This window comes from Sorex fumeus, unplaced genomic scaffold (genome assembly GCF_029834395.1).
Source record: "Sorex fumeus unplaced genomic scaffold, SorFum_2.1 ptg000098l, whole genome shotgun sequence".
NCBI lineage: Eukaryota > Metazoa > Chordata > Mammalia > Eulipotyphla > Soricidae > Sorex > Sorex fumeus.
In genome coordinates this window covers 45,851,220-45,866,773 of record NW_026606155.1, presented here as the reverse complement: position 1 = coordinate 45,866,773, position 15,554 = coordinate 45,851,220, and the positions used below count along the sequence as shown (strand labels likewise).

General features: G+C 37.8%; 1 protein-coding gene across 1 annotated transcript in view; it reads left to right on the top strand.

The window, feature by feature from the left end:
* KLHDC1 (kelch domain containing 1) overlaps nucleotides 1-15,554 on the top strand; it is a 46,050-nt gene that overhangs the window by 29,565 nt on the left and 931 nt on the right. Inside the window, exons 9-12 of the mRNA XM_056133571.1 lie at nucleotides 1,314-1,426; nucleotides 2,860-2,932; nucleotides 7,624-7,708; nucleotides 11,555-11,607. Of these exons, the coding sequence (XP_055989546.1) occupies nucleotides 1,314-1,426; nucleotides 2,860-2,932; nucleotides 7,624-7,708; nucleotides 11,555-11,607 (324 nt within the window). The remainder of the gene's footprint in view (nucleotides 1-1,313; nucleotides 1,427-2,859; nucleotides 2,933-7,623; nucleotides 7,709-11,554; nucleotides 11,608-15,554) is intronic.

Sequence of the window (15,554 nt, the reverse complement as noted above, 5' to 3'; positions counted from 1 at the left end):
TGGTGCTGATCTCAGCTATTCTTGGGTATTAATCTCATATTTTGTTATTTTATATCCCCCAGACGAATGCAATCTTTCTATGTCTATCCCTCTCTTTCTGACTCATTTTGCTTAGCATGATACTTTCCATGTTGTACCACTTGTATGTAAATTTCATGACTTCATCTTTTCTAACAGCTACATAGTACTCCATTGTGTAGATGTACCAAAGTTTCTTTAACCAGTCATCTGTTCTTGGGCATTCAGGTTTCTTCCAGTTTCTGGCTATTGTAAAGAGTGCTGCAATAAACAAACAAGTGCAGATGTCACTTTGACTATACATTTTTGCCTCTCTGGGATATATTCCCAGGAGTGCTATTGCTGGGTCAAATGGGAGCTCAATTTCTAATTTTTTGAGAATCGTCCATACTGTTTTCCAGAAGGGCTGAACCAGTCGGCATTCCCACAAACAGCGAAGGAGTGTCCCTTTCTTGCCACATCCGCGCCAGCATTGGTTGCTTTTGTTCTTTTGAATGTGGGCCAGTCTCTGAGGTGTGAGATGGTATCTCATTGTGGTTTTGATCTGCATCTCCCTGATGGTTAATGATGTAGAGCATTTTCTCATGTGCTTTTTTGCCATTCAGATTTCTTCTTTGAGAAAGTTTCTGTTCATTTCATTGCCCCATTTTTGGATGGGGTTGGATGTTTTCTTCTTGCAGAGTTTAACCAGTACTTTGTATATCCTTGATATCAACCCCTTGTCAGATGTGTATTCGGCAAATATCCTTTCCCATTCTGTAGACTGTCTTTGTATTTTGGTCACTGTTTCTTTTGAGGTGCAGAAGCTTCTTAGTTTAAGATAGTTCCATTTATCTATCTCTGTTTTCACTTGCTCGGCCAGTGGCGTGACATCTTTGAAGATACCATTAGCTTCAATGTCATGGAGGGTTTTGCCGACTTTGTCTTCAATGTACCTTATGGTTTCTGGTCTGATGTTGAGGTCTTTAATCCATTTTGATCTTACTTTTGTACACGGTGTTAGGCAGAGTTCTGAGCCCATTTTTTTGCATGTAGCCGTCCAGTGATGCCAGCACAATTTGTTAAAGAGGCTTTCCTTACTCCACTTCACATTTTTTGCACCTTTATCAAAGATTAAATGATCATATGATTGAGGGGAGATGTCAGTGTATTCAACCCTGTTCCATTGGTCTGCAGTTCTGCCTTTGAGGAATCAACATTTTTAAAGTAATGAGGAATTTTTTCCCCTTCAGGTCAGAGCCTTTAAAAAAAAATGAATACATTGCCTAAGTTTTTATATTTTGTTCTTGTCACAGGATTTCTATCAAAGGAGAAAACCCTAGACATCGGTCATGGCATACTCTAACAGCAATAGCTGATGATAAGCTTTTCCTATTTGGTGGACTAAGTGCAGATAATATTCCTTTAAGTAAGTCAACTAAAATTTAGTCTGCATAATTTTGTTCACTGCGTTTGATGCCTAACATCTCTTTCTTCATTTGTTTTATGAAATCTGGGTTACATTAATCTCCATCTATATACTCACCTGAGGTATAATTTTATATAGGATCTGGAAACTATTTTTTTTTCAACAAAAACTTAGGACATTGTCTGTGTATCTGCCAGTCTACTGACCAGCAAATTTTATAATCTAGTTGGAAAAGCATTAGTTCCCAGGAGGAGATGTTAATTGCATATTGTTATCTCTCTTGGCTTCTTGGTTCTAGTTGGATTTGGATCCAACCAGAACCTAACATGTATTCAATTCAGTTGGGTTTGTTTTTTTTTTAGCATGTTAGCCTCACAGATTTAATGTTTTTGATTTCTATTTACTATTGTTGGACATTGATTTATGGAAAACTAAGTGTCCAATCACTTTCTTTCATATTCAGATTAAGATGTCATCATATGATGGTTGGCAATGTGGCTTAATGACAAGGCACATGCTTTGAAATACATGTCTCTTGGGCTCAGTCCCGGCCACATCATGCCCCCCACCAGAAGCCCTCAAATATTGTTTATATGGATATTATATGATACCAATAATTTGTTTTGGGGTTTTATTAATTGTGAAATGGCATTACGGTTTTGTAGAAGTACTCTTTTTTTTTTTTTTGGTTTTTTGGTCACACCCAGTGATGCACAGGGGTTACTCCTGGCTCATGCACTCAGGAATTACTCCTGGCGGTGCTCAGGGACCGTATGGGATGCTGGGAATCGAACCCGGGTTGGCCGCATGCAAGGCAAACGCCCTTCCTGCTGCACTATCACTCTAGCCCCAGTACTTATATTTTGAGGAGTGCTTGCTATAATCTCTGGGGAGGAAATAAGATCTAGCATTTTAACTCAGCAACAAAAATAACAAAGACAAATGGAGCTCGTGGTAAATTTTTGGTAGTTGTTGAATCTAATACATGTGAGGATTTATTCTTATGTTCACCCGAATTTTGTATATGTTTAAAAATTTTTATGAGGGGGCTGGAGCAATAGCACAGCGGGTAGGACGTTTGCCTTGCACGCAGCCAACATGGCCGACACAGGTTCGATTCCCAGCATCCCATATGGTCCCCCGAGCACTGCCAGGAACAATTCCTGAGTGCATGAGCCAGGAGTAACCCATAAGCATCGCCGGGTGTGACCCAAAAAGCAAAAAAAAAAAAAAATTTTATAAAACACATTCATACGGTAGTCTTTTTTTTTTTTCCCTTTATTTTATTTTATTTTTTTTAAAGTTGTAGATTTACAATTTTTTGTGCTTTGGTTTCAATATACGGTAGTCTTATAAATGTAGAATCATTACTTTGGGGAATAAATTTTAATTTTATCCTAATCTTAATTTCTGAAATGTTCTGACGTTGACAGGTGATGGTTGGATTCATAATATTAAAACAAATGGCTGGAAACAGCTTACTTACTTACCAAAAACAAGACCCAGGTAAGTCTAGAAGCTGACACATAGTTCAGTAGTTAAGAATTTTTAAGTATTGAATATATATTATATAGTGTTTAATACTAAAACCATAAATCATCAGAAAGAATATTTTTCAAATAAACATGATGTAAATGAAATAAATATAATTTTAATTATATCTGATAGAAATATCTTTTCAGTTTCTACTCATTTTTTATATATGAAAATGTCTTTTATGTAAATTCAAGATCTTGCCAACTAAATCTGAAAAGACTTAGAATTAAAAGTATCATAATAAAAAGTATCATAATATTGCTGTATTTAATAAGTAGATAAGAATGAGATATTAGCAACTTTTTGAGTGAGCTTTAGAGCATTTTATTGAGGAAAATTGCTTTCATGTTTTTCAAGTATATGCCAGATTATTATTTTATTATTGTATAAATACCAATGTGAAAAAAATATTAATGTGAATTTAAAAAAACAGTAAATAAAAACAATGTGCTTATATTGTACTACAAAGAAAGTCATATTGGTACTATAATTCTTAGTTTGGTAATTTCATTGAGTAGTATAATAAAGATATGTTAATAGGAAAGTAAAATTTGACACATTATAATTTAACATTGTTATAGTTAGCAATAGACTTTATTCTTCATGTAATGTATTTCAGAACTTTTAAATCATAAATATGCTGTGTGAAGTCAATTTAATGATGTATGTATTTTAGCAATTCAATAAATGATAAGTAACTTATAAAAACACTCAATGTGTAAATATCTCAGTGCATATATGTTAATATGCACAATTCATCTAGAATTTATTATAAGTTTATGATTCTTACATTTTTATTTATGAAGTTTATTGTATTTCAGCAATTTTAGATTTTTTAGAAATTTGATACTTTAAAGAATTTTATATTAATATATTGGAATCAGAGTTCTAGTTCTTGCTCAGCTTTTTATTTCACTTTGAGAAATTCACCTAAAGAAACTGAGCATCTTCTACTTGTCTGAGGCCTTGGGTTTGATCCCTGGCATACAAAAGAAAAAAAACTGCATCATTTTCTTTTATCTGTGAAATGAAAGAGTTGAATAGATAAGATTTTTTTCTCTTCTAGTTATTTGATTGTTGGAATGCATTAATTGTAGGCCAGAGTGATAGTAAGAATGTTTAATTTTTTAATATTCCTATTTCATATTTCAATCCTTAATAAGTAATTAGAGCAACAAAACTATTATCAATAATATATTAGTTAGATCTGAGCTATGTAAAGAGATTTCTTTGAATTCAGCTGATGTGTCATGTAAATATATGCTTTATTAGAATATTTAGGTGATAAGTTTAGAGCAGCTGTGAGAGGACATAAACTCTCAGTCTGTAGAAAAAACATCAGGTTGCAAGCTAGATGTCACCAAAATCAAGGCAGGAAAGGCTTTCCAGTGTTCCTCGATGATGAAGTCCAGGCCAGAGTTTCCCTAAGGCAGATAAGACAAGGCAGATCTATCTTCAGGTATGAGGTGAGGAGAAGAACAGGTGGGATACAGTTTAGTGTAAGGAGAACATATGTGTGTATATATATAATGTATATATATTAATTTTTGAAAGTGAGAATATAATTAACATTCGAATAATTTTGTGCAGACTTTTCCAAGTTTTAATTTTTAAGTGTAAGCTGCCCAGTTCTCCTCTTGTGCTTCTACAGCAAGGATTCTCAACCTTGGCATTTTTGACATTTTTGGAACAAATTATTTTTTGTTGTTTGGGGCAATCCTGTGCATTGTTGGCTGCTCAACAGCACCTTTGCCCTTCTCCCTATAGATGCCAGGAGAACTCTTCCCCCAACTCTGTCATACCACTGCCCTGGACAGTCAAACATATTGTTTCATTTTGTAAAACAGCCCCTTGGTAGCAACAGATCTTCTGGTTGAGAACCATTGTACATTGTACACTCTATTTTTCAAGTCTCAGTATTAAAAAAAACTACTTGCCATCTATATATGTATATAATGTGTATGTCTTATACATGGTAGAGGTGGCTTCCAAGGACCCTTTCTAATATGTCTGTAAAAGACAGTAATGTTGCCATATAGAGCCTTACTGGATTTCATAAATTTTGCTAAAATTACATACAACTTTCCCTATCAGAATTTAAATGTTCCTTTCCACATATGAAGAGTATTTGTTATAATTTATAGTTCTTTTACCTGAGTATTTCTCTGGGTGTCCTGATGCCTCCACTGCGCCCCCAACATACCCCAAGGGGACCACAGAAAAAAATCATGTAAATGAGGCCCATGGCATAAGACTAGCAAACCATGGTTTGACATGGCAAGACAAGGGGGCCACAGGAAGTAACAAGGTTGGAAGGGAGCCAAGGTCAGAAGAGGTTGAGAAAGGCTGTTTTACCCAATCCCTCTTCCAATCCTCACCCCCATCCCAATCCCATAATATAATCTGAATTTTTCTGAAGATGTACAGAGTTTTCTATTGTGACATGTAAGTTGGAGAATTGGGCAGTTTTTTCTAAACAAAATCACTCAGTTACACTGAGTGCCAAGTGTGTTTATCCTTTCATGTGTGTGAGTGAGGAAGGTATTTTGTTTAATAGATTGTGCATAATCCCACTATTTTCACGAAGTAAAAAGTTAAGTTTAAAGGTTTAATGTGCTAAAAGTAAGGTATGGGGCTGAGACATTTCTTGGGGTCAAGCACATGCTTTGCACTTTTGGCCCTCTGAGTTTTACCCTTGAAGCTCCCCCTGTCCCCTGCTCAAAGTGTTGTCAGAATTTTAAAACTAAATTAATAAAAATAAGTTAAATAGTAATAAAACAAGTGATAATATATTGTTATATGGGAAATATGGGAAGTATGTTGCTTTAGTAATCTAGCCTAAAAAAACAAGTTAACACGGGCTGGAAAGAGAATACAGGGGTTAAGGTGCTTGTCTTATACACAACTCCTGTGTTTCATCCCCAGAACAACATATAATACCCTAGCACCACCGTGAGTGATCCCTGAGCACAGAACTAGGAGTAAATCTGTAGCACCACAGGGTGTGGACCAAAAACAAAAAAAATAAAAGTAATAAAAATGCACTGATAGAAAGCAGTGGTTTTTAAAATATGTTATTTGTTCTCTAAAATTGAGAAATATATGTGCACATTTTTCCTGAGTTAGAACATCTCAAAGTATTGAACTTTATAAAGTCACAAAATTATTCTTGGTAAAAAATATGGAAGTAGAATGTCAGCTAGCTGACTTTTTCCAAAAGAATATTAAATGTTATTACTTTATGAAATTGTTTAATCACTGAATATCTGATGTTAATATTTAATGTCTACTTTTATTAATCAAAAGTTTTTGAATACTGGATACAGAGCACCTTAATTGGTCTTTTTCAGGGGTAGCTTAAACTTAAATTATCCAAGTTCCATTGGTATGCTGGTAAATGGTTAACTGCTCTCCAGGAAATCAAAACAAAACAAAATCCTACTTTGCAGAATTGACTGATTTCTACCATGGTCAGTTTCAGGCTTCTAATGCAATATTGTTGTATTTGGATAGAGATGCACATAATTGGTTTCAGGCAGCCAGTAAGCTCTTCCAGCACACCATAGTGGGAATTTTTCACCTGAAGAACCATAGAGTATTTGTGAGGAGCTAGAAAACACACATATCAAACACTTAAGAAACATAGAGGGTTTTTTTCCCAATATAAATTTAGAATCTAAAATGAGCTGTTAAATGTTGAAAGTTCCTGCACAGAAAGGGTAAGAGTCAGTTTGGATGGGTATTCAGGTCACTTCCTAAAGATTTTGAGTCTTTTGCTCTTAAACTTCAGAGAGAACAATCTATCATTCTTAGCCTACAAAACAGTGTGGGAAAAACAATAACAACCAAGAGGTGAATAGAAGTGTTTCCCCTTGGAATATTTGACTAAAATGGAGAGTTCATTTGAATAGAGGCAAAAACTCCAATTCTAGGGAAAAATAGTTATTGGTCATAAATATTATAAGCATAAATGTCATGTTCAAAAAATAATAAGGTACTTCCTGATCAGGAGATGTCTATGGTTAAAAACAATATTAGGAGCAGTGTAATTTGTCAGATATATATATATATATATATATATATATATATATATATCTGGGAAGAATTAGAGACAGAAAAATCTGTTACAAGTCATCTCCTTAATAACAGTGGTATAAGGGCCAGAACAATAGCACAGGTAGGCCTCTTGCCTTGTACATAGTCAACCCAGGTTCTATCTTCAGCATCCCATATCCTCTGAGGTCCTCCAAGAGTAATCCTCAAGTGCAGAGCCAGGAGTAAGCCCTGAACACAGCCGGGGAAAAAAAAAAAAACAGAAAAAAATAGGAGTGGGCTAGCTTAATTAAACTCTAGAATTGAGTCCTTTAGTATTTCTAGAGGAATCTTTAAAAATAAAACTTTCGAGGACAGGGGTTAGGCACTTGCCTTACATATGGCATCCCATATCGTCTCCTGAGTACTGCCAGGAGTAATTCTGAGTGCAGAGCAAGAAGTGACCTCTGAGCACAGCTGGGGGTGGCCCAAAAACAAACAAAAATTTAAGTTTGATCATACCTCTTTTATAATAAAATTTATATTGTGCAATTGAAAAATTGGTTTATATGTGATACACAGTTTTTTCCTTGAGAGTATTTCATCTTATTTATAATTTTCAACCATAGGTTATGGCACACAGCCTGTTTGGGAAAAGAAAATGAAATAATGGTGTTTGGTGGGAGCAAAGATGATTTACTTTCCTTGGATACAGTAAGAAAATTTCATATCTAAATATTACCTCTGAATAATTGTATTCAAATTAAATCATTCAAATAAGTTTAGTATTATTTATTCACCCACTGCAAAATATAATAAGGCAGAAATGTTACTTATGGTGAGATTAATTTTTTGAATGAATGACTATTGTGAATCATTTCCTGATATTTTGGATTTAAAAATCTGAATATTCTAGCGACCAGTTCCAGTTTGTGAGTGTGCATGTAGTAGAGTTGGGTGGAGGTAAAGGGATGTTCACCACAACAGTAATGAAATTTCCTCCACCAAACTGAGATCCTACAATTTAGCTCAATTCTCACTCTGCCACCTGTCAGATTCACAGGTTGGCAGGTTTGTTCTACCAAATCAAAGCCCCTTCTTCCTCAGGTGGTGGTTAAGTTCAGGCTGTCAGCTGTGCTTCTGACCGAGTAGCAGTCTGTTGGAAATACCAGTGACTCCCTCTGTGCGGTTAGAGTAGCTCACAGAATGCAGAGAAACAATTTACTTACTAGATGACAAGTTTATTGTAAAAGGTTTTCTTCATAGGCCAAGGAACAAATTTTGCATGCTGGAGCCCAATGGTTAAGTCCTAGAACCACTTGGTTTCCTGAGCACTTACCGGGAGCCACCTTTAAGCACCTATCTAGGAATAATTGTCTCTGAGCTTCTTTGGGTGTGGCCCCAATTCCCTTCCCCCCTCCCAAATAAGTTTTTTTTAATTTTTTTTTAAATGAGCAGTAGTACAATGGGTAGATTGTTTGTCTTGCATGCAGCCGACTTGGGTTCGATCCCCAGCATCCCATATAGTTCCCCCAAGCACTGCCAGGAGTAATTCTAAGTGCAGAGCCAGGAGTAATCCCTAACATCTCTGGATGTAGCTCAGAAAGCCACAAATAAATAAAAATAAATAAAGATTTTTAACTCAGTAACAGCCGGAGGAAGATGTGCATTGGGCTAGAGTATTGGGCAGATCTGGAATAGTCATGCTCTCTCTATGTGCACTGATTCCCCCCAGATCTGTGAATAGGTACCAGCCCCCAGCTATTCTGATGCTCATCTGGTTATTTTTGGAGCTTTCATTATATAACCATAGGCCACTGGTGATTGAGCTCCATCTTCTGCCCATCTCCCCTTCTGAGTTGGGAGTTTCAGCCACGGGGTTGAGTCTCTTCGGCAGGCAGCCTCCATCCTTTTGTGACATAGGGACTTTCCAAAAGTGACCTCCAGTGGAGCAAGTGTAACAGGGAAGGCACTGGCCATCCCAGGATTGATTCTGAGCATAGCATATATGATCCCCAAGCCCTGCTAGGAGTGATCCCTGAGTACCAACCCAGGAAGAACCTCAGAGCATAGCTAGGTGCGGCCCCCTCCAAAAAATGTTATTTCTGAAAGTGAATAAATTTATAAAATATTTATAAAATAGAAGGCACTTACTTCTGTCTCACTGCTTAGGAAATTCCAACAGTTTTCGAAACTTACTGGAAACAGATGAAGACCAAATATATATTTGTTATTAAAAATCACAATCATTTGGGGCTGGAGTGATAGCAGATCAGGTAGGGCGTTTGCCTTGCACGCGGCTGACCCAGGCCGACCCAGGTTCGATTCCCAGCATCCCATATGGTCCCCCGAGCACCGCTAGGAGTAATTCCTGAGTGTATGAACCAGGAGTAACTCCTGTGCTCGCCGGGTGTGACCCCAAAAAGCAAAAAAAAAAAAAAAAATCACAATCATTAAATTAAGAAGCACTTTTTAAAAATTTTTCTATTTTTATATTTTGGGGTCACACCCGGCAATGCACAGGGGTTACTACTGGCTCTGCACTCAGGAATCACTCCCAGCGGTGCTCAGGGGACCACATGGGATGCTGGGAATCAAACCTGGATCGGCCCTGTGCAAGACAAACACTCTCCCTGCTGTGCTATCACTCCAGCCCCAAGAAACACTTTTAAAGGGCAACTTCTTTTGTTTTCTTTGTGAATTTTCCTGTAGTTATCGATGTTACAATTTCATTGAATTAAAATATTTATAAGTAATTTTTGATATACTGAAATAGATTATATATGTATAAGAAGTATTTGGTGCATAAAAAGACTTTATAAAGGGCCCGGAGTGATAGTACAGTGGGTAGGGCACTTGCCTTGCACATATCTGACCTGGGTTCAATCCGTGGCACCCCATAAGGTGCCCTGAGCCCCACCAGGAGTGATACCTGAGAGCCAGGAATAAGCCTTGAGTACCTCTGGACCTGGCCTAAAAACAAAACAAAAAAATTTTAAAAATGAATAGCATTTACGATATAAAATATGCTTAGTAGTGTAAACTACTATGTAAACTACTAATTATCCTACTACTATTATACAGGTAATAGTAAACTACTAAGTATCAAAATAACTGATCTGGGTTTGATCCGTGACATCACCAGGAATGATCCTTGAGCATCTAGCCTGAAAGGAAGCCCTGAGCACTTACTGAATGTGGCCCAAACCACCTTTCCCCGCCCTAATAAAATGTTACCAATGAGATAATTTTAGAGGCCAGAGAGATTCTACAGGTATTAAGGTACTTGCCTTTTACACAACTCAACCAGCTTGATCCCACCACTATATATGATCCCCTAAGCATCACCAGGAGTGATCCCTGAGCACAGAGCTAAGAAGAAGCCCTGAGTAAAGCCTGATATGGCCCCCAAATCAATCTACACCAAACAAACAAACCAAAAATTTCTCATGAAATTTTCTACAATTACCATCATTAGTTTTAGCTTCTTTTTTTTATTTTTATTTTTTTATGTAGGAGTACTGCTTGAATTGGGCATGAACTCCACAGCACTAGCTTCTTTTTAAGAGAAATCTATTTTGTTTAAAGTGTGTTTCCTTTGTATTTTATGCATCTTTTGTCATTGCTTCACCCTGTTTTACATTTGAATTTGGGGGAAATTGGGCCACTGAGTGCATATGCTCAGATTTACTACTAACTTTGTGTTCAGGGATCATCACCATCAATTCTGATGGTACTTAGGAGAACCATATGTGGATTCAACTGGATAAAAGGCAAGTGCCTACACCCCTGAATTATTTCTTTGGCTCGTACATTTAAGTTTAAAGTGTTCTAGTTTTAAACTCTGATAAAACTAAGGTCAAAGGAAGAAGTGACAAACTTTGGAAGAATTTTGTTCTTTCACTCCGGAAAATTCAGTAGAGGGTGACCACAGGCAGAACAGATGTTGAGTGGCTGCTCTGGCTTACATAAGTTGCTTGTACATAGCAGGACCCAGCCACCAGAAGTCGCACAATGTGCTAGATTCCTAACTGGAGGGTGCCAGCTACATTGCTGCTTTTCAGACATAGTAGTCACCAGAGCAGTTTCTGAGGAGTAGGGTACCTACAAATGAAGTGGCGTTTCTACAGGGAAATTTGATGATGCTCAGGGGGCTTCAGTGCTGCACCCCATGATGCTTTGGGGACCATCTGGTACCAGATTTTGAATCAGGGCCAGTTGCATACAGTGTATATACCTTAAAAGTTATGCACTATCTTTTTGACCTCACTATTCTTATTTTGAATTCATTGCTCATGTAGAAAAGCATGTTTCTGGTTTATTATGAGTAATAGGCCTGTGTTTAGGTAAAATTTACTGAGTAATGGTAACACTTCTCCAAAGTTTGAGTAGATAGTAAATATAAACATTATATACATATGTATGTACTTATGCATGTGTATGAATAGAGGTTTATTTGCTTTAAATGGTTGTTTTAATGTTTATAAAATAAAGTCACTCAATTATTAGCGCATTATTTTTATCAAAAAACTTTGTGATTTCTCTTTTTGTTTTCTTTAGAGTCACTGTAATGATTTGTTGATATTTCAAACACAGCCTTATTCACTGCTCAGGTAAGGATATACTTTATTTTTATTTCTGTGCTATTATTAATGTATAATAATTCCCTCCTCCATTTTTGGGAATTATTTTAATATTTTCCAGGTAGTTTGTGACTTGAATTTAAGAAGATATTTACATCTTCTTAAGAGTATTTTCAAACTTGTAGTGGTGAACCATATAGCAGTATAATTAGAAAAGATAAAATATGCTGTGTCATTACATTTTTGTTTTGTTTGTAAAATTGCTTTTATTTTATATGAGAATGAAGCAGACTATTTCCTTGAATCTAAACTGATGTTTTTGTTTGGGGACCACACCTGGCTGTTCTCTGGGCTTATTCCTGGCTCTGCACTCAAGAATCACTTCTGGCAGGCTCAGGGTCCCATATGGGGTGGTGGCGACAAATATGGGTTGGTTGTGTTGCAAGGCAAGCATTCTACCTGCTGTACTATCACTCTAGTTCCTTAAACTGATTTTAACATGTTTTTAACTTTTTTGAATTTCGAATATATCTAATAGGCATATATACATACACTTAATTAATGGATTTTTTTCTTTTTTCAAAGAGACTTTTTAAATTATTTAAGAAATACAGGGCCCAGAGACCTAGGATAGCATATGAGGTACTTGTCTTGCACACATCTGATGGCTGGTTTCAATCCTTGGCATCCCATATGAGCACTTCTAGGAGTAATTCTTGAGTGCAAGAACCAGGAGTGATCCCTGAGCATTACCAGGTATGGCCCAAAAACTGAAAAAAAAGAAAAAAAGATATTTAGGGCTGGATAAATAGGACAGCAGGTAGGGTTTTTGTTTTGCATGTGGTCAACCTGGGTTTATCCCTGGCATCTCATATAGTCCCTGAGCACCTGGAATCATTTCCAGAGTGCAGAACCAATACTGGTAGGTATGGTCCCCGAGGCATACATATACATATACATATATGTGTGTACATATGTGTATATGTACGCACATATATATGTATATGTATGCATATATTGAGACACACACACACACACACACACACATACACACACACACACTGAGTCAGAGAGTTAACATGAAGGATAAATGCTTACCCTGCATATGACCAGCCCCAATTGGTGTGTGTGGTGGTGGTGCCATATCTGGCAGTGCTAAGGGTTTACTACGGGCTCTGTGCTCAGGAATCACTCCTGGCAGGGCTTAGGAACTGTATATGGTGCTGGAGATTGAACCTCAGTTGGTCACATGCAAGGGAAGCATCCCACTTGCTGTACTATCTGTATTGCTCTAAATATATATCTTGTTTCTCCAAACATTTCTGGATTTTAAAATCTTTCATCTCCAAACATTTTTTACTGGTTTTAAGATTTCATATCTTTTTTTGAAATTTACTGCCACTGGGCCCTCTACCTGACTGTCTACCTAAGAACCATTGTCTGTCATAAGAATTTTATTTAATACAGTCACAATATTTGTAACAGTATATTGTTGTTTATTTCTTCATTAAATTGTAATCTCCTTGAAGATTGAAATGGGGTTTTTCTCACTGTTGGGTTTTTACTCCCCAAACAATATGCTGACAGTGTGGTGTCAGTGAAGGAACATAATGACAAGGAGTACTCTTCCCCTGCTGTGGAAGCTCAGGAACTTTTTTAGGTTTTTATTTGGGGGGGGGGGGTAATAAGGGGAAGGAGTTGAGACGCTACATATTGCTGTGTTCAGGACTTGGTCCTAGCTCTGCAATCCAGGAGCTTGGGTGACCAGATATGCTCCGGTGGAATCTGGCCAGCTGAGTGCAAGGCAAACACTTTACCCCCTGCACTATCTCTCTGGCACAAAAACCATTTTCTGAAAAGAATTATCTTTTGGGTTGAAAGTTTTACCTGTTGAAATAGATGCTTTTATGCTAGTTCTAAATCAGTTTGTTTTGTATCAAAGTACAGACCGCAGCTCAGAATAGTAAGTTAAAAAGATATTTGGTAGGATATAGATATCCAATGGAATCAACGTGGGGAAAATGAGTTTCTGGGCGCCCAGAAGGAGAGTATGTTCATGGTGTCCTGGTGATTCTTTATTGCTGCACAGTTCCTCTCCTCACACCTAATCTCTCTTGCTCAGATTAAGTTTTGTGTCACCCAGGGCAGCCATTAAAGGTAGTGGTGGGGATAGTCACGTGTTATGAAAATTGATATCATCTGCTTCATCTCAGGGGGAGCAGATAGGCAGTTCTCAGAGCAGAGTAAAGAGTTATTGGACCAAACATGCTGGCCACTTAGTACCTTTATTGCAAACCATAACACCCAAAAGGAAAGAGAAGTAAGGAAATGTGCCTGCCACAGAGGCAAGGGAGGGGGGGAAGTGGCAGGAGGGATACTGGGAACATTGGTGGTGGAGAATAGGCACTGGTGGAGGGATGGGTACTCATCATTGTATGACTGAAACGTAAAAATGAAAATTTGTAAGTCTAACTGTATCTCACGGTGATTCAATTTAAAAAATTAAAAAAGTTATTGGATTGGAAGCAATAAGTGGAAAGGGTCACTGTCACTGTCATCCCATTGTTCATCGATTTACTCGAGTGGGCACCAGTAATATCTCCATTCATCCCAGCCCTGAGATTTTAGTAGCTTATCCTTATGTCTTTTCCCAACACTGCCGTACTGGAGGCTCTTTTAGGGTCAGGGGAATGAGACCTGCTATTGTTACTATGTTTGGCATATCGAATACGCCACGGGGAGCTTGCCAGGCTCTGCTGTGCGGGCGGGATACTCTCGCTATAATTTTAATAACTGGAGGTCGGGACTGGGGGGAAATCACTCAAAAGGAAGAGTGTATTCTTTATACACAGGAGCCCCAGGATCAGTACCCTAAACAGCATGGTGTTCTTAGCACTGCTGGGATCAGCCCCAAAGCAGTATATGTAGCTTCATTTCCCTTTACCCAATATAAACAAAGTAGCATTGTTAAAGAAATACTTCTTTACTTAATACTAATTCTGTCAAAGTCTGGTATTTCATATTTATAGCATACCTCAACTGATACTATTCATTTTCAAAATGTTAAAGAATCCAATATCAGATAAATAGGGATTCTGAGCAAAGAATCTATGATAAAGAAAACAGTATTCTTTAGCAAATGATTGACTAATCATTTATGGTACAAAATAGTCCGCTTTAAAACCCAACCAGGAGCCTAGGGCGTGGTTCAGCATAGAGTAATGTTTTGCTTTTATGGGCTCCTCACTTCCATCTCTAGCACTGCAGTAAAGAATAAGTAAATATATTTTTAATTAAGTCTGAATCTTTTTTTACTTAACTTATACATGGTGGGCTGGAGCGATAGCACAGCAGGTAGGGCATTTGCCTTGCACACGGCAACCCGGGTTTGTTTCCTCCGTCCCTCTCGGAGAGCCCGGCAAGCTACCGAGACTATCCCGCCCTCACAGCAGAGCCAGGCAAGCTACCCGTGGCATATTTGATATGCCAAAAATAGCAACAACAAGTCTCACAGTGGAGATATTACTGGTGCCTGCTCAAGCAAACGGATGAACAATGGGAGGACAGTGCAACAGTGCTATACATGGTAAGTTGTTTTTGTTTCCATTACATCCTGGTCAGTTACAGTCTTTGTGCTATAAAAATATACATGTATTGGGGCTGGGGGAGCAACATTCCTCCCTTCATGATCAGGTAAAGATCTGGTGGCCCCTGCATCCTGCTGTGTGACCTTGCTGGCAAACAGTGCCACCAGACCTGCCAGTCTGCGTCCCTGGACTGCAGGGAGTAGCTTCCTGGCACTCAAGCACTACTGGGGAGACTCCAGTACAAAAACAAAGAATTAAATATACACACATTATAATGCTCTGGGCTGGAGCAATAGCACAGCGGATAAGGCGTTTGCCTTGCACACGGCCAACATGGCCAATGTGGATTCAATTCCTCCGCCCCTCTCGGAGTGCCCGGCATCCAGCAAA